This window comes from Lissotriton helveticus, chromosome 1_1, assembly GCF_964261635.1.
Source record: "Lissotriton helveticus chromosome 1_1, aLisHel1.1, whole genome shotgun sequence".
NCBI lineage: Eukaryota > Metazoa > Chordata > Amphibia > Caudata > Salamandridae > Lissotriton > Lissotriton helveticus.
The window spans coordinates 1,080,853,435-1,080,881,023 of record NC_136057.1 but is presented as its reverse complement, the minus strand read 5'-3'; the positions used below and the strand labels follow the sequence as shown (position 1 = coordinate 1,080,881,023).

The 27,589-nt window shown below is 46.8% G+C and overlaps 1 protein-coding gene across 2 annotated transcripts in view; it reads left to right on the top strand.

The window, feature by feature from the left end:
- The window catches only part of CFAP54 (cilia and flagella associated protein 54), a 2,603,731-nt gene that overhangs the window by 2,286,302 nt on the left and 289,840 nt on the right, over positions 1–27,589 (top strand). For both annotated transcript variants that reach the window (XM_078677994.1, XM_078677988.1), the window contains one exon: positions 7,637–7,869. In XM_078677994.1, coding sequence (XP_078534120.1) covers positions 7,637–7,869 — 233 coding nt within the window. The remainder of the gene's footprint in view (positions 1–7,636; positions 7,870–27,589) is intronic.

Genomic DNA, 27,589 nt, shown 5'->3' with positions numbered 1-27,589 from the left:
TGTTTTTCTCCTAGTGCAGGTGGTGCTAGTGAGGTCCTGGTTACCAGTGATTACTGGTTTGTGTGCTATTTTGTGCTACAGTGATTTTACATTCTATGTTTTATATTCTAAGTGCTATTTCTAAAAGTGTTACTTCTAAAAGTGCTGATTCCTGACAATGGTCCAGGTGGCCCTGTCTTGTACATATCCCCTGTAAATTCTGCCCGTGCCTGTTGGCACATTGTAAAGTGTGTGTTGTTATCTAATGTGTTTTGGTGTAATATAAAGGCTATTTTTATATAACCTTGTGTGGAGTTTCCTTTGTGGTGGGCCTTGGGTGTTGTTGCTGGGGTGCATGCGCAAATACTTAACTCACATCGCCTCCAAGTTTAGCCTTGCTGCTCGCGCCACGTTACCTAGAGGGTGAGCAGGGGTTATCTTGGTGTGTAACTCCCTTGCCCTGACTTAGGAGTGGTGGTCTCTGACTGACTTTGGCGAAAGCCCTGGCCAGCCAGGGATCCCATTTCTAACAGTAACCACCCATAATTTTCTCATGCTATGGTCGACTCAGAGGGACATTTACGGCACAAAACGGCACAAAAAAAATCAAATAACTAGGAAGGGTGCCACTCTAATGGTGGCTTTCAGTGCCATCTTCAAATCACTGAAAAGTCCTATCATGCTACAGATTTGAAGGTGATCTCTGCCAAGCTCCTTCCAACTCTGGCATACAGATCGGAAGTGCTACGTCGCTGTGATACAAGCATAATAGAGTGAGCCAGATATGTCTTTTCCCTTCCAAAATACTGCCAGCTCAAATACGCCTTAAATTGGGGATTCAAAAACAAGGGCTGTCCAGATACGGAGCCTATTCAAAGTGCTGTTACAGACTGAAAGTCTCTCGCAGCGGAACTTTAAATGAAATGTAATGGTTAGCCATAAAAGAAAATTTCCTGAGCCCAACCAATGCATATCTGGAGGAAGCAATAAACAAGCTTTAGTTGCACTCCATTTGGGGTGGCTCCCTTTCTTTAGAAGCAGTCGCGCCGGCATGACTCGTGGGTGAGGGCGCAGGGGGTTGCGCGGGGAGAAGGGGGTAATTTAATTTAAAAATCCATCAAATAAACGTACCATCTCCTCCGGTCCCCTGTAGCGTCTTCTCTCTCAGGCAGCCTCCCTCCCCTCCCCTAAGCCAATCACAATGCTGCAATGGCAGCGTTGTGATTGGCTCTGATGCTGGTCCCACAGGCGTCTATGGGGAGGCCATTTTCTCGATGTAGGCTCCAAGCAGCCTACATAGAGAAAATGCGGAGTGCGTATTACTGGTTTAGTGGGCCCTGGGGCCGACCAAATAGTCTGCGCACTTACGGGCACACGCATCATTGTCAATTGCATTCGCAAACGGTGCGAATCGCAATTTTCGGCGGTTTGCGAATGCAATTGACAAAATTAGGATGCATCATGTTTTTCGCCATTTTAGAAATCGCAATCATGTTGCGATTTCTAAAATTGCGATTGCATTTAAGAAATCGCAATTTTAGATTTCTTAAATGCAATGCATGACCGTTTTAAATTTGCGAATTCGCAAATAGGGAGAGGGAAATCATCATGAAGTTGACCTTCATGGTAATTTGCGAAAACTTTCACACATGAACAAAAGTGCATTTTTGAAAGTTTCATTTTACACACACACATGCCCTTGGGGCATGTGTGTGTGAAAAATGCACTTATAGTTATATTTCAGGGGTGCAGGGCGGTGTCCTTTGGACCCCCCCTGCACCTTTGAAATTGCATTCTCAATTTGCGAGTCGCAATTTGCTAATCGCAAATTGAGAATGACTTCCCATTCATTCCTATGGGCCTCTAGGCCCATAGGAATCAATGGGAAGGGATTCCTTAATTGCGATTCGCAAATTGTGAATCGCAATTAAGGAATTTTTAGATGCATAGCTGTTTGCGATTTCTTAATTGCGATTCCTTAATTTTCGCAATTAAGAAATCGCAAACGGGAACAATGATGCATGTGGCCATTAGAGTGGGAAAGCCACTTCTCCCCTGGAGTCCTGCAAGACCGCCCACCCCCAACCAGGAATACCCTTCTGCTTCCTCGCAGTGCAAGAAGCAGAAACATAAAATGTTATTTTGCGCACTGCAAGAAAGCAATGGGCCGGCGCTCCTCTGCTCACGTAGATGAGGCGCCCCTGTTTAGATGCCTTTAGGAAAATAGTCAACTCGCTGGTCAAAAAGACCTTGTTGCCTCAAGACAGAGCTGTGTTCCCCCAGAGGTTGTATGCATGGATGATGAACGGCAGCTACACGATACTAAAACCTCAACATTTTTTTGGAGAAACGTTTTCACTTTACCTGACACTCAGGTATATGAGAAAATGATTTTACCTTTCTCCACTTAGATTTACCCCTCCACCATGGGAAAAGACGGGGTGCCCTGCCGAGTGCCGCCTATATGGATCTGCTAAAGAGGACATTATGCATTCCCATCTACATCTGCCCTGCACTTATGGTAGAAAAAGGCAACTGAGGCCTCTCTTTCTAGAACGCGGATTGCAGGCAAACAGTAATTGCCTGATTCAAACCAGACTACACTATTTTCAGCTACAGGTTTGTGAAATCTTTAGCTTTTGTTGAAACAGAAATAAGAACTTGTGGCATTTGACAGGGTAGAATGGTCATTTCTTTTTTCCGTGTTAAAATGGTTTGGATTTGGCCCCAATTTCATTTCCCTTATATCCCTCCTCTATGCAAACCCTAGAGCCGCGGTGTGTGCCAATGGACTCATTTCCTCATTTTTTCGTCTCGGTAGAGGCGTCCGACAAGGCTGTCCTCTCTCCCCATTTCTTTTTAATCTCGCCCTGGAACCTTTCTTATCCAGAATACGTCAAAACCCGAACATTCATGGCTTCCCTCTTGCTCAAACGCAGATTAAATTAGCTGCCTATGCAGATGACATTTTGCTTTTCATTTCGAATCCATCTGTCTCCATCCCCGCTTTCCTCGCTGAAGTCCGCACCTATTCCCATCTTTCTGGATATAAGCTCAATAGTGATAAATGCGAAATCCTACCCCTCACCAAATTCACCTTTAAACCTGATTTTGCTGCATCCACTTTCACTTGGAGTCCGGCTCATATCAAGTATCTTGGTTTGCACATTACTCCTTCTGTCCCAGATACTATTTCGTTATGCCTTACTAAATGCTCTCAAAAATTGTCTGACCTTACTTCTAGATGGCACCCCTTATACCTTTCTTGGTGGGGCCGTCTCGACACTATTAAGATGATGCTGTCCCCAATTGTCCTCTACACCATTTCTAATTTACCGATTTCCATCCCTGCAAAATTTTTCACTAAATTAAATTCCATCCTCTCAGTCTTCTTATGGTCTGGTAAGAAACCGCGTATGTCCTTATCGCGTCTCCGCCTCCCCAAATCGGAAGGTGGGGTTAACTTTCCAAATTTTCCTGCCTACCATAAAGCGTTCCTCCTGAAACAAGCAGCCGTTTGGCTTACAGACCCTACTGACCCCCTTCCTCTGTGGGCTGAACTTGAACGTCTTTCTCTTTCTCCTTTTTCCTTTGCTGAATACTTATCCTTTTCTCGCAAGCCCCAATTCTTGTCCAGTCCGATTCATAAACACACCGCGAAACTACTTCTAGCCACTACTCCGGCTCCTCCCTCTTCTATTGCAGAACTTCTCGCCACTACGATTTGGTATAATAATAGCATTCTTATTAAACTGAAACCCTTCTACTGGAAAACTTGGCGACGGCGTGGTTTAATCTGGGTCTCCCAACTTTTCACTAGATCTGTCTTCACCCCTTTTCCGATTCTCCGTCAAATCTTTTCTCTCCCTGCCTCCTTTGTTTATAAATACACCCTACTCAAACATGCAGTTATGTCTGCCTATGATTCTCTCTCCACTTCCACTTCGGCTGTGACCCCTCCGACTCCCGTTTCTTCTCTACACGCTCAACTACGCTCTCACCCATCAGCGTCCTCCATATACCACTCCTTTTACGATCCTCCATCACCTAGGCCTAAATCCAAAGTTGAGGAGCAATGGGAATCTGATCTTGCTGTCTCGTGGCCCACATCCCTGTGGGATAAAATATGGACTAAAATTCGCAAATCTTCCAGGGCTGCCTCTCTCACACAAACTCTTTTTTTCATTTACAATCGCCTTCTGTACACGCCATCTGTTCTCCACAAGCGCTTTCCCCTGACCCTAGATCTCTGCTGGTCTTGCTCTCACCCCAATGCCACACTTTTTCACATGCTTTTCACATGTTCTCCCACACATGCCTTCTGGACTAAAGTCTGGAATCAAATCAATTCTATTTTCAACACCTCCATCCCCTTTTCTATCATTGACATCTTCCTTGGTTCCCTTTCCTCTTCTTGGACTGATGTTGCAGCAAATGTTCATATTGTTGACTTATTATTGGCTGTTGCGTTTCAGCAAATTACTGTTAACTGGAAAGATTCCAAGGGAATTACTTTTAAAGCTTGGTGGTTCAATGTATGTTACAATCACAGACTAGATACTGCATTTGTTTATCCCACTTCCCTGGCTCCGAAAAGGCTTGCATTATGGCTCCCCGTTACCCTTTACCTGGATGCATGTGCCAAGCGTTCCTTTCAATTATCCCCAGTTCAACAAGAAGTTTTGAAACCCCCTTGAATAACCTTTTGTTCCTTCTTATTCATTACTGTTTATTTCTCTGCATATTTGTGCATTGCCTCTAATGTTATATAGCTTCAAGGATTGTAATTTTTAAAGTTTTAGCCTCATTGATATCTCCCTTTCCTTTCTCTCCTCCCTATCCTCCCTTTCCTCCTTGTCCCTCCCCCCATTTTCTTTCATCACATTTTTTATAATGCTCTCAGTTATTATTCATGCCATTCCTGTTGCTTTCACTTTGTATACTATGCTGTCATTATTTGGTTATCTTAATAAACTTTTCTTTGAACTAAAAAAAAAAAAGAAATAAGAACTTGTCAAACTCATCGCAGAGCAGATCATGCTCGTGAACCAATTGTTACAATGGCAACACCTACATTTTTTACTTAAGCGTGCTACTGCTTTCACACAGGTTGTGCTTGTAGCTGAACTCATTTCAAATTGTCAAAATGCTGTTCCTGATTTTTCTTTTAACTCTGTACTCAAATCTGTAGGCAGGCTATATTTTTTATCTAGGATTACTGCACTTTAGTTTTTATGATTGACATGCTCTTAGGTAAGATTAGTCAGTGGCGGCTCTTCCACTAACGCGGAGGAGTGGCGCCCCACTGAACAATAGGAAAAATAAAATGATAATGACGTATTGTTGTTATAATTTTATTTTTCCTGTTGAAGTCAGTGGCTCTCGGGGTGGGGCTGGCCAGAGCAGAGTGAGAAGTGGTTTACACTCCTTACCTGTGCATGACTGCTTGGCCATCCCTATCGGGCTGGCCACACAGTCCTGCACACTTTGCATCTTTCCCACCAGGCTTGCTTTATACAGCCTGGTGAGGAACATGCAAAGCCTCCCATTTCACATTTGAGCGCCAATCTACGACATTCAGACCAAGCGTTGTGATTGGCTATGGGGAGCTGGGCCAGCGGACATCTCTAAATTTGCTGGGTGGGGTACCCTTGCCATGATGGTAGTAAAGTACTCTGCCATGGAGATGTTACTTAATCCTTCTGCCAATCTTTAAACCATGCCCTTTTTTGTGTGTCTTGAGTACATTACATTGTGGGAAACAATATCGGGAATCATTATTGCCAAAATATGTAATATATAAAGTCCATGTCAAAGTAATTTAATTTATTTACCATTTGCCTCTATGAGATGTTAATTTATTACACTGCCTTCCTTTTTTTTCAATGCCAGCTTTTTGCAGTTGCAGTGTTTGCCCATGTGTAATATTTTCACTTACTCCAAGGGTAAGCTGGGGTTACTCCTGTTTTGATCTGTATACATTTTAGAAATGTAGCTTGTAAATAGCAATTGTCTTATTCTTTTGTGGAAGTGTTTTTGTATTAGCTGCCCATTCCTAAACCCCTTCTCAACCCCTCCCATGTAGTAGTAGAAAATCTCCATTTTACTAATGCTCTCCCTAATCCCTCTCACATTTAGCACTAAAACAAACACGTGTGGGAGACCTCTGCCATATTGGTAGAAATCTCCACACAGAAAAAGATAGGATAGGTTGAGGTTTCCGGCCATAGCTTTGTGAACTGTTCTCTAGTACACGAGTACTACTACTTTATGTACTAGAAAATACAATTTGTGAATTGAGCCCAAAGTGCCCAAAGTCTCTCCCAAATTGCGTTGGACTGGCCATGTTGTCAGTTACAGTCATTGGTCGTAACTCAGAAGATTTTTAAACACATTCTCTACAAAGATTTGCATTAAGCTAATACTCAGAAAAAATCAGCTAACAGGGATAGCCACGCAAATAGGAGGGGCGGCTCCTTCTCAGCAGCAGAGGAGCGTCGCCCCACATGCTGTGAGCAGAGCAGGCAAACACAAATCAATAAAATGGCATGTTAATGCCATTTTACTTATTTGCCACTGCACCGGCTTGTTCTGTGTACAGCACAATGGTGGGGGCCGGGCTAAATCCTGCAAATGCAGGATGACAGGACTAGTCTGGAGTGTGCATGTCGGATTGGCCAGCCATCTCGCGGCAACTAGCCTGACATGCACACTGTAGACCCAACTATCCAAAGACTGTGAAACAGCATGGGGATTGCTGGCACAGGCCCCCAGCCACAAAATTAACGCTGGGTGAACCAATCCTGGGGCTACTTTCACAGCATGAGAGCAGCCCCAAGATTGCTTGGAGTTGCGTTCCACAAGCAAGAAGGAAGTTCTTCCTTTTCCTGCTAGCGGGCAGCAAAGATAAGTGCAACACCGTTCATACTCCCTCATTCATGTGAGTTGTACGCCTTCACGCCCCATCATTTTTTATTTAAGCTAGCCACCATTGCAACAATGTGCAGGCGTCACTGTTTGACGAGAAATTGACTGTATTGTAGCTTTTCTGATTTCAGCATTTCTGTCCTCACAGCTGTGATCTACACTTTTATTGGATGTGCTTTTCCCAAACGTTTTAAGCTAGAATGTAAAATAATGCATCCACTTCTATAGATAGCTAGATGTGCTTTTTGTGACTTTTATCACCTATCTCTTGGAATAGTACTTCAGAGTTATTTAAATGAGAGTGGACATGTCTGGCTTGTGAACAAGGTGCGCTTTCTTTGGAACCTACAGTACTTAGAAACATCTGGGCATATTAATAGTTATTGCCTTTTACTGCAAAACATCGACCCTCTGTCGTAATTGAATGCTGGGAAATGATGTTTTAAGTACCAAGCCTATTAATTTCATCGATGCAGCTAATGGTTCAAACATTGCCAATATGGTGATAAACTGTGATTCCATGGTTACACATTTTGGTAGCAGGCACCTTAGCATAATGAGATGTTGGCGTGACACCCCCAGAACAAATGTTCAATTCATATTGCCAATTAGATAACGACTTAATTGCTATATCATACAGTGAAGCATGCGTGCTTTTCTTAATTTGCAGCTTTATTAAAATTATAACGTATTCAAAACGTTGCATTGACAAAGTTTTCTCTTCCTGCAGATGTTTCCGAGACCATATATGGAGCATTTCATCCGGACCACGTTCTGCGTACTTCCGTTTTCAATACTGGCCTCAGTCTGCGTATAACAGCAATGCATTTTTTTCTAAAAATGTTCATGAAGGCATATTTAGTCTGCTGTGTGGATGAGCCCCCAAAAGAGTTGCTACAAAATTTTGAAAAGCCGTTTACTACTCTGCCTCCAGTCTTATCGCTGCTGTCTGTCTCTGTTAAGGTAATTCCAATAGATCTGGTCGTAACCCAATGGATTATGCCATTGGTTTCACATATGAGATGCTTTTATGATGTTAAATAAGCACCTAACAAAGAAAGCAAACAAATGGCTTATTCATGACAGCAGTCTGAGACCATTTGCTTGCTTTTGTAACTAGTTTAATTCATGGAGCCAGATTACCAAATCCATGTAATCTCCCTTGTTAAATCTGCACCCTAAATTACAAGATGAAATACTGGTAGGATTGATAACTCCGTGGAAAGGTGAAGTTACTAGGGATTACACGGGATGCCCTGATGGTCCCCATTGAAATTAGGAATCACCTACAAAGACAGTAATCATGGTCTTGATTCCCCCAGTAAGTACTCATTTTCCCTCATATTTCACCTGAACTTTCACTTACTTTCTGGGTGAAAAATCACAGATCCAAAGCTTTACTCTGGATATTGTAATCCCAATTTGACTGGTATCTCCGTTACTAACCAATGACACCAAAATTTGCAGGAAGCCAGACCCTTTCCCGCAGATTGTACTTTTTGTGATTTCGTGAAAATCTGTTCAGTAGTTTTTGAGAAATTAAGGTTTAAAAATAATTGTATTTCAGGACGGTTGAGTACGATGGACTCTGCTCGAGAGTCCCTTACCCCCAAGTTTGATAGAGCATTCTGATTGCCTCTGGGACCTCTTATTTCCCTTGGGCCACTTCACTCCCACAGGAGTCAGACTCTCTAGACTCTTGTGGGAGCGAGCACTCTGATTGTCTGCCAGCAACATGAGAAAAATGTTCCTGGCAGCTATTACAAAACTCAGAGACTTCCTCCTGTGTCCTGAAGTATTAAAACAAATATTATAAGGGGACAGGGCAGGGATACCCTGCCCCCCTAGCCTTGTGGGAGGCCCCAGAGGGACCTCCCCGTGGGCAAAATAAATAACAATTATTGGCAATTTTTCCTGCGATCCTCTGGGAATGCAGTAAAAGACCCAAAATAGTGCCCACCATAATATGAATACCTTGGGGATGGGGGCATGAGTGGGCCCCACTACCCTAAGCCTCCCAAAATGTGGTTCAGCACCACATGAGCCTTCCTAGGCCCTAAGGACCCCATCACCTGGGGTTGATTTTTTTTTAAAGTAAGGGGGTCATGTGGCCTCCTCCCAAGCTTTTATGAGCCCTCGTGACCCCATCCCTTGGGCTGATTGAGAGGGGGGCAACATGGACTCCCTTCCTGAGCATTGTAGGTCCTGGAGATCCCATCCCCTGACACCAAAAATACATTTTAACGGAGAAGTGTCCATGTGGCCCCCCTCACAAGCCTTTAAAGGAAATAGAGACACCTTCCCATGGGCCGATTGTTAAAGAAAAAATGGGGGAGAGGGCAGCACGGCCGACTTCCTGAATCATTGTAGGTCCTGGGGACCCCATTCTCTGTGGCCAAGAATATGATTTAAGGGAGATGGGCACCGTGGCCCCCTCCTTGAGCCTTCAACCTCTTAGCTGCTGGGCCTTTTCCCCAAATGCTGAGCCTGTCTGCGGCTATTTGGGGTAGTTCACGCTTAGGGCTTCATAACCTTTTTTCCGCTAAAGGTGTCCATGCCAAATTTATGTCCTTTTTCCCAACATCCTGGGGAGTCTAAATGCGCCCGGGGTTTGTGGATTTCCCTGAAGGGAACTGAGAAATTAGCCAAAACATGGCTACATTTTGGATTTTTTGGGACAAATGGTGAAAAAGTGCTGCAGAAAGATGCATCTGTGTTTTTTTCCTGCAAATGGCATCAAGGGTTTGCAGTTCTAAAACCACCATCTTCCCAGCTATCAGGAACAGACAGACTTGAACCAGAAAAACAAATTTTTTAACACAGTTTTGGCATTTTACTGAGAGACAGACCATTTTTTCTATTTGTGGTAGAAACAGGTGTGAAACTCATGTTGGATCCCAGAATGCTATACATTTCTAAAAAGAAGACACCGTTCTAAATTCAGCAAGTGGTTATATGCATTTATCCTTCAAGGTTTTTCTATAAAAAGTAACAGTTGAAATAAAACAAAATTGAAATTGAGTTGAACAAACAGGCATTTGTTACTACATGTTCATCTGTAACTTACTCTTACTGTGACAGATTTTCCAAAGACCTATACTGTTATTTATTTATTTTATTATATTTATTTGAAGAGTTTTATATAGCGCTGGCTAGACCCGGAGGTATCAGAGCGCTTTACATGAGGACAAGTGAGTTACAAGTTACAAATTACATTAGTTACAGGGTTACACAGTACAAGGACATATAAAAAACAATGTTACATGGTCGTGGGGGGGGGGAAGAAGGAGACACAGCGGAAAGACGAGGAAAACAATGTCCAATGTCCGGCTGGGTAGGTGACGGCATAGGGGGTGAATCAAAGCCGATCTCCTCTATCGCTGTCTAGGCAGCTCCACCTGGCATCAGCCATAATTGCTCGGTCTCCATGGTCAGGATAAAACTCACAGTTCCTCTGAAGATTTCTAGTATAAACATGGGAGATTGAAGAGATGAGAACCGCTGTCCGATTTACCCCAGGTTATCCCCAGGGACATCTGCTGACCCTTCTGGGATATGTAGGGCTTGTAGTTTCTCCAAGAACCTGATGTACCCAGATCCAACAACCGAGCTGCAACTTACAATGGATTTTCATTGTGTACTGACTATACAGCAATTAATGTGGTAAATGATAACTAATGGTATAGAATATGAGGGAAAACTCTGTATTTTTTTAAATTTACACCAGACATTGAGGGGTATATTTACAAGAAATCACGCATTGCTGCGTCAAGGCAGCAATGTGTCAACATTTCTTGTGCCTGCATGAAAAATCCGTATGACACCATGGATGTGCCATAATTACAATACGGGTTTCCATGGCAAAAGGTACCAAGGATGCGTCAGAAATTATGACTTATCCGTGGGAAGGATGCCACAAGGTATCCGTCCCAAAAGTGACGCATGCTATAGTTGGTCATAAAACAGACTCAACTACAGCATTGCATAAAAAAACAAACAGAGGGGAAGGCTGACGCAAGTAGCCTACTGTAAGGGGACCAATGTAATGGCATGTCAAAAAGTGAACAACTCACCTTGAACTCTATTACATTTGTCCTGGATATCACAAATACAAGTGGGCATAGTATATTTATGTGTACAACTATGCCCTCTTATGTGTGACATAAGTCATTAATGCTGTGTAATATGTGATTCACTGTGTTATCTACATTATGTGTTCACTTATCTGTTGGGGGATGTGACATCATTGCAGATTACACTGTTTCAAGTCACTTCAGCTAGTTAAATGCCTCTGAAACAGTCAATGCATCATTCCTATGCCTCGGTTTTAGAGGTGCAGGAATTTTGACACATCTCAAGGTTAGTGGCATGCCTCCCAAAGATGCGTCACTGCTATGGCTTGTGAACCCAGCTGCTGTGCGTGGAATGTTTACCATGTAATTATGTGATGCAGTGATGCAAATCCCAGGTTCTATGGAACCTGGGATTTGAACTTGGGGATGTTTCTGTGGCAGCTGAGATTGAATCATTGCCTGGCAGGTTTGGTGGAGATAATTGTTACCTGGAATAAATATCCTGGAAAATAACCTGTGGCAGTGTTATTCCTTGAATTTAACATTGGCGATGATTGGGCCATAATTGAGGATTGCCAACAACCCTAACTTCTCTAAAAACATTATCAAGGAAAGGACCTACGCGTGGATGGAACTAAAAGCTAATTTTGCAAACTTTGCACTATGTTGAAATAAGCAGTGCACTCGTACTGGACACTAAACATGGTGAGCACGGGCTGGACATCGGATGTGGTGAGCAGCTTAATCAGAACTGAACCAGCACCAGCGATCCAAGGCGAATTGACCCCATCAAGGCTCTCACGTCATTTGATGACGTACAGAGAATCCAACTGCCTAAGCTCTGGTCACGAGCAGAAACTTCAAAAGATTTCCCAGCGGTCACTGCGGCACAGTCACATTGACGTCAAGACGCGACCAGAGGAACTAGACGGTAAACTGGGCGGCCATCTTAGGAGATGGTGTTGTGTCAGGTGCGCATACGCATATGCATCAGTCTGTGAAGAGCTGATAGAGGAATCCGGTCCAGGGAAGGCATGGCTTGACAGTTCGGGCTGGACTGTTCCCATGAGGCACAGGGTCAGACTGATTTGCATATGGCCATGCCTGAACTGGGGTGGCAGAGTGGGCTAAAGAACGGTGATGGATTAAACCCAGATCTGTTGACTGGGGGTGAGTGTTTGATTGGTTCAGATGCTCCGTCCATCACCACCCCCTTTTGGACCACTTTGTTCGCCATAAGTTGGCAGGGTATGCTCAGACGTGAGTCCGTTGCTCACTTTGCCACTGGATTCAAGCAAGCCTGGCTGAAGACGGCTGGAATGCCAGAAACCGGTCCTAGGAAGCTTGTTTCCAGTCCATGGCAGGCATGGTTTTAGCACTTCAGGCTGGACTGTTCCCATGAGGCACAGGGTCAGACTGATTTGCATATGGCCATGTCTGAACTGGGGTGGCAGAGTGGGCTAAAGAACGGTGATGGAATAAACCCAGATCTGTTGACTGGGGGTGAGTGTTTGATTGGTTCAGATGCTCTGTCCATCACCACCCCCTTTTGTATCACACAGCGAGGATGCACATTCTCAGTGAGAAGGTTTCCTTACATTTTTGTTTTTTTCTGTTTTTGTTTCTTCTTTTTTCTCTTTTTGTGGAAGAGATTTGAAGCATGATCTGTATCTGCTGCGGACGACTGGATTCTCATTCGATTGTGTCTGATGTGCATGCCTAAGGAGGTATATTCGGTGATGTGCAAACCTTCATTTCAAATTTTGGTCAACTTCATGTGAATAATGAAAGGCTGATTTGTATATGATATTTTGTTTTGCTTTCCTTCTCTCCCTTCTTCTTTTCAAAAACATTTTACATGAGTGTGGCAAATTTTGGAGCATATTGTGATATATCTTTTTGTTGAGTTCATTTTTGTACAGGGATATACTTTACTGTGGTGAATTTAACGCTAGTAGATACCATGGCATCTCTTAACATGTCTGAACCACCCTCTTTTCTTTCAGATAAGAGCAAACCTATATTACCATGGAAAAGATGGAAACAGATCTTTGACTCACACTTGATTGCAATAGGGGGCGGGGAGGTTTTCTGAGAACTGCAAACAATCCATCTTATTACACAATTTAGGCATTGAAGGTAGGAGTATATATGAAAGCCTTTATGAGATGGACATAGGAGAAGGTGAGGGTGAACCCATATCAGTTATGATGTTAGAAATGCATTTTGGGTTACATATCAACGTAGTGTTGAAAAGACACACATTTTTCTCTAGGACACAAGGGAAATTAAAAAAGATTAGTAATTATGTTGCAGCTTTAAAAACTTTGGCTGTTACATGAGAGTTTGATCATCTTACAGATTTGTTGATTAGAGATCAAATAGTTTTTTTTTTTTGTTTTTTTTTAAACCTTTATTATCACGTCACATAAATACAAGCATGGGCCTACAACCATCCCGGCCGGCCGCTAATCACTTCGTAAGGTAAGCAAAGCAATATAAAAAGAAACGGCGGTCCAAAAGCCGGGGTCAGGTAAGTATCCAGGATATGACTCGTATTTAAGCGTACAGCGTAATAAGCAGGATTTAAGAAGGTTAATTTTACAATGAAGAAAAATAAAACAGAAAAAATATCAGAAGAAGTGCCAGACGGTCACACATGATCCTACAATAGCAACAGGAAACAGAAATCCGCAATGAGGGCGAATACACTTGAGGATACAGGGGCAATGCATACGAGTCAGGATAAATGTAAACAACACATACACGTCATGTCGAATAAGCAGCCCAGCCCTTAAAAACAAAACAGATTGTAGGAAACATGAAGACGACAACACCCAGAAAAATAAAAAGCAAAGGGCCATAGAGACAAAGAAAGGACAAATAAACAACCCTCTTCCCCCCAGCCCCCACCCTGCACCCCTGCAGAAGGCTACGGCCTACCCCCCCCCCCCCCAGCAGCTTGCCTATCGCCCTAAAGAAGAGACCCGAAATATAGAAGAAAAAGGAAGAAAAAGGAAAGGAAAAAATATGAAGAAGGGCCATCGATCAGACCACCCGGCCCCCCCCTCACCCATCGCGCACAATATACATCAGAAGCAAAGTCAGAAGAGCCACAGTAAGCAAGAATCATAAAGTCAAACAGTAACATCCCCGTGGAGTGTCTCTCCAAAACACCGCCAGCCAACAATGTGTTCCATCATATCCTAAACGTTATCATCCCAGGCCTTCTCTATCAATAGTACCCACATACGGCCATTCATCAATCGGCATACAGTACAGTGTGGTGGGTACAACCGAACCGGGCGGTACGGGAAGTGCCAATACTCCATGGGACTGTAGCCCCCAAATCCCAGTCAAGTACGCATGGCGGAACTCCGTATGTGGCAGTACCGATACCGGAAACATCCCCCAGGCAGAACACAGTCTCACCAGCCAGGAGGAGAAGGACACACAATCCGACAATTGTTGAAACGCCGCCGGGGCAACCCAAACTATGGATCAATGTTGTTTCTTCCGCCACCGTACAGTTAAGGGCCCCGACGAGTCACTCCCAAACACAACAGAGCAATCCAAAGCAATGTCACGGACCGGGGCTATCGGCGTCTCCACAAACGTAGGCGCAGCTGGAACGTTCATCACTGACGCAAAGGCGGGCACATCGGCGCTTCCTTGTGATTCATCCCCACCCATGAGGAGCGGTGGGACAACAATGGCGGCCATCTTCCTTCCCAGATCCCAGGCGTCCCGGATCAGGGTCTTATGCAGAGTTGTTAACGCAGCCAATACATCTCCGGGCGTGGGCTCTCTCTCGTGTCGCCAGACCCCAGGACTCTCTCTCGCATAGCGGCTTCTCTGCCCGGGTGAGGTGTGCGTACGAGGGCGCTCTCCGCCATCTTAGCTGCTCCGGCCTCGCCCTTCTCCACCTCACCTCGGGACCGGATCTCACATCAGGGAGGAACAGGATTCACAGCGGGAATCTCACAAGCCAAGGCAGGTTTCTCAGCGGAGAGTCACCAAAAGGCTAAAAACTCCGCCGCACCCTGGGGGCAGCACGCTGACTCCGGGCAAAGTCGGTAATGGGCCCGGATACAACACCGGAATAGGGGGCTAAGAATCATGGACCGCCCTCGACCCAGCTGCATCACACTCCCCACATGGTTCTCCGCCAGTTGGGCTGGGTCGGCACTGTCGCCATCGGCAATCAGGTCTTTAGTTCCCGCCGGCCGAGTCCTCACCATCACCAGAGTCCGCTGTTGTTGCAGTCGCGGCCGGCCAATCTCCGCACTCGAGACCCCGGTCCCAGCTCCGTGAAGGCCTCAAAACAGTCGGGGACACTCCAACGGGTCCGCAGCAAGCAGAAGCCTCAGGAGCAAGCGGTAAGTAAAAGTGATTCTTCGCCTACATGTAGATGCCGTTGCAGCTCAGGATAAGTGCCAGGATGTATGTGCGGGGTGAGGAGGCTCACGGAGCCGAGCGGTTACGCAGCCATCTCGATCGCCATCTTGGCTCCTCCAGAGATCAAATTGTTAGGTGCACAAATAGTATCAAAGTTCAAGAAAAGCTGTTGGCTTAAATACCAAATTTGAAAGATGCACTAGCAATTATTGGGGCCATAGAAAATACAGCTATGTGAGTATGTGAAATGAGTGATGAGAAAGGGAAGGGTGTTGGGTCGGAACCATCTGTGAATGAGGCAAAGGATCAGATAGACCTGTTGAAAAGCAAGGTGACAAGAATGTAGGGATTAAAAGCAAGGATAAAGAGCAGAAAAACCCCAGAGTGACCCTAAACACAGCGGTGTGAAGTGTTTCTGATTTGGTAGTGAAGGACATCTGTTGAATAGTCCTGGGTGTTCAGCAAGATTTGCATTTTGTGAAAAATGTGTTAAGAAAGGATTTTATGCTCGAGTGTGCAGAGGATCTAGACAACAAGGAGTGAATTGTTTTGAAGAGGAAGAGAGGTATGTTTTGAGTGTTTGGGATAATGGATTGGTGAATGCTGACCCCATTAAAATGCCAGAGTGTGAGATTACTATTGATGGGAAGAAAATATTGGTGCTTGCAGACTATGGTTCGCCTTGCACCATGATTGGTGACAAGAATTGGAGTATGACGTTTGGTTGTGATGAAATTACCTTATTGCCTCCAGATATAAATCCTGTGGGTTATGGTGGAGTGAAGATAGAGGTTTTGCGTTATTGTGTGATTAAAATCTGATTTGCTGATCGTGATACAGTTGGAAAAGTGTATGTGGCAAAGAGGGGTGACAATCTCCTAGGGTGGAGACATGTGGGGATAACACTCAATCCGAATGCCAAAGAAAAGGTTTTGGTTTTAGCTAGAGAAGAGTTACCTGAGGAAATCTGTTCAAGATTTCCTAAGGTCTTCAGCAATGAGATGGGACTCCTAAGAAATTCTGAGCATCAAATTGTTTTGAAGAGTGGGGCAATACTAAGTGTGTCCAAAGTGAGGAAGGTTCCTCATATGATGTTGGCTTTGTTGGAGAAGGAAATCAAGAAGCTCAAGGAGAATGGTATAATGGAAGAAATTGAGAGTTCGTAGTGGTTGGCTCCAGTGGTGCGGGCACCCAAAAATGGGGGTAAATGAATTTGCATGTGTGTTGACTTGAGGTGTTTGAACAAATATATTTGGGTTGACAGACAACCTTTACTGAATATCACAGACACCTTGGCACTCATTAAAGATGTATAGATATTCAGTCTAATGGATTTGCCCTCCGCTTACCACCAGGTCATGCTCCATCCTGAATCCAGACCGTTGACATCATTTGCGACATCTCTGGGGGCATTCTGTTTCATTTGCATGCCTTTTGGCCTTTCCTCGGCAGCGGCATGTTTCCAGAGGATGATGAAGTAAGTGTTGGATGGTTTGGACAAGCTTCTTTTTTTCAGGGTGACATACTTGGCTATGGGAAAAAACTGAAGGAACATGATGAGATTTTGTGGATAGTGTTGGAGAAGTTGTAGAATGCTGGTTTGGTCATAAAAAAGGAAAAATGCAAATTCAGGATCACAACAGTAACTTACTTTTGTCACACCATCTCTGGTGAAGGAATTAGTCTGAAGATGGACTTAGCAAAGAGTATAATTGAGGCTCCTAAGCCTTTTAACAGGGATCAGGTGCTTTAATTCTTGTGCTTTGCCGAATTATTATTTTTTTACCTCATCTCTCCGAAAGACATCTACAGATTTAACAAGCCTTCTTACTTTACAACAGGGTGCCTCACGGCTAACTGCATTTTGCCTAGGTCGGCCCGACCTGCCCTGGGTAGTAGAGGCTTGGTGTAATCTTAGGACCCGGGGGGAAAACCAGCACTCTTAAAAAGTTACCGAACACAAATCTCGGCCCCAGCTTAGCAGAGGATGCCAAATGCCAACCCACCTTTTAAGAGCTTCCTTCTCAGCTTTTTCCAGGACATCCTGGCACTTTTATGCCCCCAAATGAAACTCCCGATTTTCCCCTGGATTTTACTAATGCTTTTACTGGGGAAGGTTAAGGGAATAGCATTAAAGAGGTACATCAGTTTAGGGAGAATACTCATCTTCACCAGATTGACCCTCCCATAGATTTTCAAAGGCAGATTCCTTCATCTGGTGAAGAGGTGGTCGATTTCCTTTATGGTTTTCTCCAGATTAATCAGAGGAATTTTATTCAGGTCTTTAACAATTTTTATACCCAGATACTTAAATTCATTAATAATGGGGCCTCCCAGGGAGGAGCCAAGCTCGCGACCGTGATGGCCGCGTTTGTAGCTCGGCTCCGTCAAACCTTCCTGCCTGAACTGTCTATCCTGCACCTTATCCTGCCCCGAGAAGTCTTATTTGCTGGACTATGGACTTATGAAGTTTTGCTGGCACTCACCGTCTGCTCCGGATGTTCTTAAGTGCCGCGGATCCTGAGCTGCGCCCTTGTTCGCTTCGTGGCCTCCGGGGCGGGCAGGCCTGGTGCTCGTCTGCGGCGCCCAGGCGGGGCGGAGCGCCGGGGCCGACCCCTTGGTGGAGGAGCGGGGTCGGCAGGAGCGGCCATTGTGCGGTTGGACCGGTGGCGACTGACCGAGCCTGGTTTGGCTGTCTGGGGACCTGGTGGTGGAGTGCTGCCTTTCACGGACGGGGGTTGACCGAATGGGCGACTCGTCTCCCCTTTGTTCTCCTGTCCGGCCATCTTGAAACCCTCCGCCCGGCCTCGGCGGGCGACGCCCGTTGGTCGGTGGCGCCGGCTGCCTCAATATTCTGTTGGCCTGCTTTTTTGCCCTGAGTGTTCCGTTGCTTGTCGCCGGCTGGTTTCCATCGAGCTCTGTTGGTGGCCGGATTGGGGTCGGAGATTGCCGCGGCCGCGCCGGACTGCAAAGATGGCGGCCCACACTCTGCTTCTACGCCCATTTGGGGACGGCGACATTGGCTCGCCGCACGGCACGTTTGCTGAATACCGTAAAGGTGAGCCTACAGTTGGCGACGTTTTCGCCGCCTTGTGTTCCTGGCGTGCTTCCATGACTGTGCCTGTCGATGGGCTGGATGGTAGCCTTTGTTCCCGGCTCGTTGGGCCGTCCCCTGCGTGTATGGCTTCGCCGCTTCAGGGTGCTGCGGTGCCTTTCCTGGAAATTGAAAATGCTAAGGCCACCGCTTGTTTGGACGTTCAGATGCCTGCTGCCTGGTATTGTCAAGAGTTCTTCCCAGTGGTGGATGCATTGGAGAGCCTCCAGCCGAGATCCGTCCGGATCGGTCTCGCCGGGTCCCCCGGTGATTTTTTGCCTCGGCCTGCCGAGCGGAGATCCTGTAACTGTTTCACCGGGACAATTTTTTCCCCTTGGTCTGTGGAGCTGCGCTTGAGTTGCCTGCTGCTGTTGCTCTCCTTTTTTACTCATCCGGTCCGAAGCCGTTATAACTTGTGTAGTAGCTCGACGTTTGGAATCCCTGTTTTTCACCTCTGCCCCCTCATGTTCTGGTTCTTTGTGCACTCTGTGCCTATGGCACTGGACAGACGAGGACAGGGTTGAGATGACCTTGCACCACCGGACTATTACTTTGTGGCGTGACCGGATGACCGCCTTGCGGCTCTACATGTATGATTGCTTCCTCTTCATATTCCTGGTACCTGTTTATTGTTTTGCAATGACTTTCTCTTCTCGTGGGATTTGAATGTGCTCGGACGGGGGAGTTGGGGGCTGATAGTTTTGATTATGTGTCTCCTCCCCCGATGGTTTTTCCTTCCTTTCCCTTTCCTCTCTTTTGGCCTATATGGTTTCTTCCTTACGTTTTGACTCCTCTATATTTCGGGTTTCCGGTTAGGGCGACAGGCACGCTGCTGGGGGGGTAGGCCGTAGCCTTCCGCAGGGGTGCAGGGTGGGGTGGGTGGGGGGGGGGGTCTGTCTTTTTGTTTTTCTTCTGTTCTTGGTTCTATGGCTCTTGTGTATTCTTTTTCTGGGCGCTGCGTCTGCATGTAGGCCTCCTGGGGTGTATTTTGCTAGCCTGGGCACACGGCTTCCCTGATACCGATGTTCATTGCGCATCCATTACTCCTGTTTCCTTTGGCTCCGTGGGCTGCCCCTTTTTCGTGTGCTTTATTTGCCATGGGGCATATACTGTGGGGCCGCGTCCTCTTTCCCTGTTTTTTCAACCCTTTTTTCCGATGTTCTTTTCCCCTTTTTCCCCTTCCTTCTCTCTTTCCCTGGGTTGATGTAGCGGATGGCTTCGTATTGCAATCCTGACTTCCTTTCTATGTATTGATGCGTATTCCTGTGGTAACGGGTGGGCGTTGGGCAGTGGATGATATTGTTTGCTGATGTGGGACTCATGTTTTGCCCTTGCTATGATGTAGCTGTTCTTTTTTTTGAAACTCGCTGTGTTTTGTTCCACTGCCTGTTGATGACCCGCCACAGACTTTTGGACTTTAATAACTGCAATGTTCCTGCTCCTCACCCTATTATATTATAAAATTAACCTTCACTTTTCCTTCTCACTGTGGTTTCCTTGTGGCTATTTGCTTTGCTTTGTTGCATCTGATATAATGGAGACCTGCTGGACTTTCTTTCCTGGTTTATGTGCTAATACAGTGTGGTGGCCGGCCCGATGGGTTGTAGGCCCGTATTTGTCAGCTATATCTGCACAATAAAGGTTTTAAAAAAAATAAATAAATAATGGGGCCTCCCCTATAGTCGATGTTCCAACTCATCACTTCCGTTTTAGCGGAATTGGCTAGGTAACCAGAAATTGAGCCAAATTCCTTCAGCAGATTTCCAAGCCGTGGAATAGATGCCTCCAGATCGCTGGTATAGATAATAACATCATCAGCGTACAGTGTTATTTTACACTGATAATTTAGTGTTTTAAAAGGGCAGATTAAATCATCTAACCTGATAGCTTGCGCCAAGGGCTCAATGCAAATGCTAAACAAAAGGGGGGATAAGGGGCACCCCTGTCTAGTCCCTCTCTGAGTGTCAAAACTGGGAGTCAGGGTGCCATTCAACAGGATCATTGCGGAAGCTCACTGGTAACAATTCCTTAAGGTCTGGACAAAGACAGGGCCCATGCCCAGCCCCTCAAGAACCCCCCAGAGGTACCACCAACAGACCCGATCGAAATCCTTAGCTGCGTCCAAGGCCACTACTGCTAAAGGGTCCGCTCTCACCACAGCCAAGTCGATATTCCCGTTCAGGAGTTGGGTCTGTTCCTGGATGTACCTCCCAACCATAAAACCTTTCTGGTCGATGTTAAACAGACTCGGAACTAGTTTCGCCATTCCCCCTGCCAGAATGCCCATAAAGATCTTATAATCGGCATTCAGCAGGGAGATCAGGCGATAGGAATCAGCCTTTAGTGGATCTTACCCTGACTTCAGTATCAGAACGATAGTGGCTTCCTTCCAAGATCTGGGTACCACACCTGTTGGACTCTAAACTGTGTTAAATAGAGTATGGAGTACCGGGGTCAATTCATCCAAAAGAAGTTTATAAACTTTGTTCGGAAGAGCATCCAAACCGGAGGCTTTATTGTTTTTGGACCTCTTTTATTTGATCCCTAATTTCTTCTATGGTTATAGGGGCATCAAGGGAAACCCGACTAACTTCAGTTAAAGTGGGTAAAGATTTGTCCCTTATCCAGGACAGTAATTTATCCTGAGAAGGAACCAAATTTTCCTGATACAGATCTGAAAAAAGAGAAAGAAGACACTTTTGTAGGTCTTCTTACAGGATTTATGTCCATTGCTAATAATAATTAGTTCATTGATGTTATTTTTCGAACAATCAGTCCTGGCCTTCCAGGCTAATAGAGCACCTGCGTTTTCCCCATATTCAAAATTACATTTCTGGTCCAACAAGCTCCTAAGCTCCTGCCTAGCCCACTCCAAATTTTTCTGAACTTGTGTCAGTTTCCCTAAGTTCTCCTGATTAAGACTGTTCCTTTCCACTTCTAATTCAATTATCCTGCTCCCGATGGAATCTAGTTCCAAAGCCGTGGCTAGATTTTTAGAGATTATTAGACCATGTAGCATGCCTCTCAAACTGGCTTTATAATCATCCCATACATAATCTATAGACGTGGAACCCAGGTTAAATGAAAACAATTCTAAAGAGCAGGATCTGATGGGCTGAACAATACCAGGATCTGACAACATTATTCTGTTCGATGTCAATCTAATTTGTGGACTGTTGCCTTCCTTGGAATACGAAAACATGACAGGGGCATGGTCTGATAGACGGCTGGGTAAGACAGATACATCACATAGATTATCTAACACTTCCCTATTGACTAAAATATAATCTTTTCTGGATGAATGAAGATATTTTTTATTATAAAAAGTGAACCCCTTGAGATCTCCCTCTTGGCCCTCCAAAGGTCTACCAAGTTCATTCAAGTAACATATTTTTCATGTCTCGGCGAGAACACGGCTCAAATTAAATCTGTCTTTGAATGGATCTAGACGGACATTAAAACCATCTCCTGTTATTAAGGGAGGGGTTGTCATCATCTATTTGTCTTATAATTTACTTAGATATGAGGGATCATCAACATTGGGACCATGATAGGAAGAGCAAGTCAAAGCCAATCCCCCAAAATCCATCGGGGCTACAATCCATCTCCCTGTTTGGTCTGTCTGTACAGATTTAACTACACAGGGGGTCCCTTTCTTCACCAAGATTGCAACACCCCTGCTGTTAATTGATTGCTGCGAATAGCAATAACAATTTATCCAAGGGATTTTGAGAAAATTGCATGTGATTCAATAGAAGTCAGGTGTGTCTCTTGTAGTAGATAGACCTGAACAGAGGAGAGTTCTAGATACTTGAATATCAACATTTGCCTATGCGGGCATCTTAAACCATTGAAATTCCAGGAAATAAAACAGATTTTACTGTCCCTTTTAGTATTACCTGTCATCAGCTAATGCACCCCTTCTTTGAATTATACGGCATTCCTTAAAATACAGATGAGATGAGAATTTTGTATTTATTTTTTCACCCTCTGCTCCCCACCCAGTGTACCCCTCAAACCTCCCCTCTCCCCCCCCTGTGACCCCCAACACACTGAGGAACCCTCCCTTCCAGTAGGCTAAGCCTATTTGGCACCACTCCCTAGGGTTAAATGTCACTGATAATTACCTCTAGAGACTTGGGAGCTCGAAACCTAACCCTCCTGAACCTCTAATCCTTCCGCTATTTCCCTTCCTCCTTTTCGTGTTTTATCCTAGCAATAAGAGCATCCACCTCTTCAGTTGCACAAATTATATGCATGTGATTATTCCACATTACATGTAGTGTGACGGTAAACCTCAATTGGGCCTTTGCCCTAATACTCTTTAACTCTGCTAACCTCTTTCCCAACTCCCACTGTCTTGTAGCCATTATATGTGAGATATCAGATCTGATGGAGAAGGAGAAGGAAGGCATGTCAGAGAATGGGGAAGATATCATCCCTTCCTTAAGTGCGGCAGTCAAAATCATCTCCTTAACTGAATAGGACAGAAACTTTACAAGAATTTTCCGGGGTTTCTGTCTCCCTGAGTTTCTCTTAAAGGGATCCCTATGGTCTCTTTTAATCTCATATGCTAGATCGATGTTTGGAAATTTCCTGAAAACAGTGCCTTTTAATAGGGAAATCAGAAACCCCTTTATGTCCTCCCCCTGAAGCGCTTCCGGAATATTTAAAAACTTCAAGTTGTTTTTCCTAGAGTGGTTTTCCAACTGCTCGAGGTCGTCCTTCAGTTCCTTATTTTGAGTTGAAAAGTTTGCCAGGTCACTATTAGGACATGTAAAAGTTATAAGTACATGCCCAACTTTTTAAATACACTACACTGTGCCATTTGGGCTGCCCTGCCTGTAACTCATACATATTAAAAAGGAAGGTTTAGGCTTAGCAAAATGTTTATTTTTCCAAGTCGAAAAGGCAGTTTAATACTACACAGACAGGCTTCAATAGCATGTCTAGTATATGTTAAAAAGGGCTACTTAAGCGGGTGGCACAATAAATGCTGCAGACCCACTAGTAGCATTTAATATACAGGCCCTGGGGGCGCTAGAGTGCCGGCTGCGAAATGGCCACCACCTAGTGAGGCTCCCTGGGCTGGACCGCTGATCTGCTAATTATTGGGCGGAACAGGTGGGTGTCGGGCGCCCCAGACAGTGGAAACAGACACCGAAATGCCCCGGCATTTGGCTGGACGAGGAGAAGGCTGTAAACACCCGCGCTCTGGTGAAACGCAAGGGCTTCCCTACCACGGCCCGTGACACAAAATGGCTGCCCTGCGAGCTGTGGTCTGAGGAACACGCCCTGGACGGAGCCTCAGCACCAGAGAAAAGCATTCCGCTGGCCCTCTGAACGGTGGACAGAGGAGACGAGAGAGACAGCACCAGCGGCGGAGACAAATGTGCCACGGGCTAGCGGACTCCCGGAACACATCCTCTGGCCGGAGTCTGCCCTCCTCTGGTCCTCGGTGAGTCTGCTGGCTGCATTGCGGGAGCCTTGGGCCGAGCGGGCAGGCCACACCCCTGAGGTAGGAGGACTACAGTGGAGGGGAGCACCCTGTACAGTAGCGTGATGTAAGCGCCCTGCAAGCTGGCCGGATCCGCTTTCTGAAGTGCGGAGGATCGGCGCGGGTAGCATGGGCGGCACTGTGACAATGGGGAGCACTCTGGACTGTGGAGGGTGCAAGATGAAGGAGGCAGGGGAGAGCGCTTGTTGTCCCCTCCCTGAACCCCCACATGACTTGGAATCCCCCCTCCCTGCTCCCTTGTGGCGGAGAAGATTGGTATGGTCAGTGGGACCCAGAGTTCGCTGGTCATCGGAGAGGATCTGAGGCAGTTGCCTGACTGACCTTGGAACCCAGTTGGGGAGCCTGTGGCTTTTGGTGGGAACTGGCCACCCACTACCAGCGTCAACATAAACGTGCACTGCTCCCTGTGAACTGAAAAGTGGTCCAGTGGGTGCTGCAGAGCAGAACGGGGGTGGATAGGGCCGCAGAAGTGCCCTAAACATACTGATGACTTAGCCGCTTGGGGTGCAGAAGGGCCCCAGCAAGCCTACGTGAGTGGTGGTGCCCAGGGAGTGTGGCATCAGGCTGGGCACTGCTGGTGGGGGTGATGGGCAGTGCCACCCAGTGAAAATGTACCTAGCAACAAGTGCTTTACACTACGAGCCCCAACAGCAGTATAAACTGCCTCTACAAGGGACTAGTGCTGTGGCTGACGTTGCGCTTGTCGCGGCGATAAAGCAAGACCAACGCCCCTTGCATCATCATGGGTAACACGGACACAAAGCAAACCAAAATCTCCTTTGAACAGCGAAAAATCCCCGTGGGGCGCTCCCGCCAGAAGAAGAGATCCCAATATATGATAAATGTTCCTGGACCTGAAGCAGTCACTCTTGACTATAGACCTCAAAATCGACTTTGTGTTGGATCAACTGGACCGGCTTCGGGACAAGGTCTCGAACCATGAAGAGCGTCTCACGGAAGTCGAACAGCGCATGTCTGTGCTGGAGGACGAGGGTACCGCTACTCGTGAAAAACTGCTACAAATGAAAAAGGTGCTGGAGTTGATCCCTAGCAAAAACAAAGATTTAGAAGTGAGATTGGGCTGAAACAATCTGTGCATAATGGGGGTGCCCAAGACCACGGCCATGACAAGAGTCTAGGACTAAATTGAGGAAATGTTCAGGGAGATGTTTGGGGACTCCCTCTCCAAGGTCTGCATAGTGAAGTGCGCGCACAGGTCCCTGGGCCTGAGGCCACCACCGGGAGCTCCGGCAAGGCTGTTAATAGCACGCTTCTTGAATTATAGGGACTGTGACACTGTGCTGCGCACAGCCCTAAATCTTCAGGACAAGAGGTACCAAGGTAATGCAATATCCTTCTTCCCCGATTTTACCTTAATGGTGCAGGCCGCACGGAGGAAGTTTGTGCGCGTGAAAAGAATACTGCAGCAGGAGAACATCAAGTACTCGCTTCTTTACCCAGCGAAGTTTCGCTTCTTCCATCAGTGTAAGACTGTGTTCTTTACTGATCCTAAGGCGGCCATCGCCTGTTCCGATAGACAACCCACACCGGCCACAAGAGCGCATGGAGAGTGCGCAGAGGGAGACCCCCTGTATGAGGACGACTGAGGTGCTGAGTGTTTGGGCATAAGACAGTAAGGCAGTGCCGCGCCTGGCTGCATAGGACTGATCCTGCATAATTTTTTTGATACTTTGGCTAAGAAGACTGTATGCCCAGCAACTCGGGGATGAGGGCCTGCCCAATTTGCCCCCAGTTGGAGGGGGCTATTCTCTTACCCACTCCTAACTGTACCTGGTCCAGCCACCCGGCATATAGTTGTAGGGTCTTTCCGAGCACCTAGTGCCCCCTGCAGGGATGAATCCCATGATTTTATTTTTATTGTTGGCCGCTGTAGGACTCCTTTGATTAACGGGCTAAACTGTCAGCCATGTTTTGGGGCTGTAGTGGGAGGTGAGTGGGTTTGTTGGGTGGGGTGCACACTAGGTGTGCTGTTTGATTCTCTTTTCTCTTTCCCCTCTTTTCGTCTATATTTCCTCTCTTTGGCCCTGCCTCACTGTCCAATAGGTTTACAGAGCTGCCCAGCGCAGTATGATCTTATTGTGCTGGGGGATGGGTGAGACTACTACGGACTTGAATGTGCTGAAGGCAGTGACAGCGACTGCTACCGGGCCTCCCCAAAGTGCCCTGGAGCGACCCTTGACCCTGTTGGGAGGTCGCTCCCCCTCCGCACAGCACTGCCTGCATGTTCTGATCCTGCCGCTGCTAAGGTTAGCTCTGAGCCCCCTGATCAGTGCCCCGTTGTTTCTCTGTGTGCCCCCTGAGCTGTGCCCCGTTTTGCCATTCTCACTGTGTGCCCCCTGAGCTGTGCCTTGTCCTCTTCTGTGTGCCCCCTGAGCTGTACCTCATTTTCTTCTGTATGCCCCTGAGCAGTACCTCTTTCTCTTCTGTGTGCCCCCTGAGCTGTGCCTCGTTCTCGTCTGTGTGCCCCCTGAGCTGTGCCTCGTTCTCTTCTGTGTGCCCCAGAATTCTTTCTTTCCATTGCCCCCGTGCCGTCCACTGCTCCTGTTCACACTGATGCACCCCCTGCGGCCCGCACCCCCTGACCGCCCATTCGCTGCTCCTTCCTCCTGACCCCCACCTCCCTGCTTCCCCTCCCTTCCCATATAGGGCGGCCGCTGCACGGTGAGGTGAGCGACCCTTGACCCTGTTGGGAGGTTGGTCCCCCTCCGCACAGCACTGCCTGCGTGTCCTGCTCCTGCCGCTGCTAAGGTTAGCTCTGAGCCCCTTGATCTTTGCCCCTTTGTTTCTCTGTGTGCCCCCTGAGCTGTGCCCTGTTTTGCCGTTCTCACTGTGTGCCCTCTGAGCTGTGCCTCGTCCTCTTCTGTGTGCCCCCTGAGCTGTACCTCGTTCTCTTCTGTGTGCCCCCTGAGCTGTGCCTTGTTCTCTTCTTTGTGCCCCCTGAGCCGTGCCTCATTCTCTTCTGTGTGCCCGGGATTCTTGCCATTGCCCCGTGCCATCCACTGCTCCCGTTCCCGCCGCTGCAACCCCCGCCCCCCCTGACCGCCCATTCGCTGCCCCTTCCTCCGACTCCCTGCTTCTCCTCCTTCCCTCCTCCCCATATATGGCGGCCGCTGCACGGCCGCGCTGCTGGCGCGCCGAAGGCGCGGCTAAGGCAAGCCCGTCTGCGCCCGTCCAAGCCTGGACCATGGGCAGTGCCAGACCCCCCTGGCCCACCGCATACGCCACGACGCCCGCTACAATGCCAGCACTCTCCATGCACTCAACTCTGGAGGAGAACACGCCTGCTACCAGGTCTCCCTGAAGCGCACCCAAGGACCCTTCACCTGCCGGAACTGCAGCTTCCCCAGCATCCGCCCAGCCAAACCTCCACCCAGGGAAGAGCCCAACTACCTCAATTGCATCCTCTTCAACACCCGCTCCACCCGCAAACACGCCGTTGAACTCTGGGACCTCCTTGACTCAACATCCCCAGACGTTGTCTTCCTGACGGAGACCTGGCTGAACCCCTCTCCTCAACACCCGACATCGCCATAGCCATCCCAGAAGGCAACAAGATCACCCGCAGGGACCGCACCAATG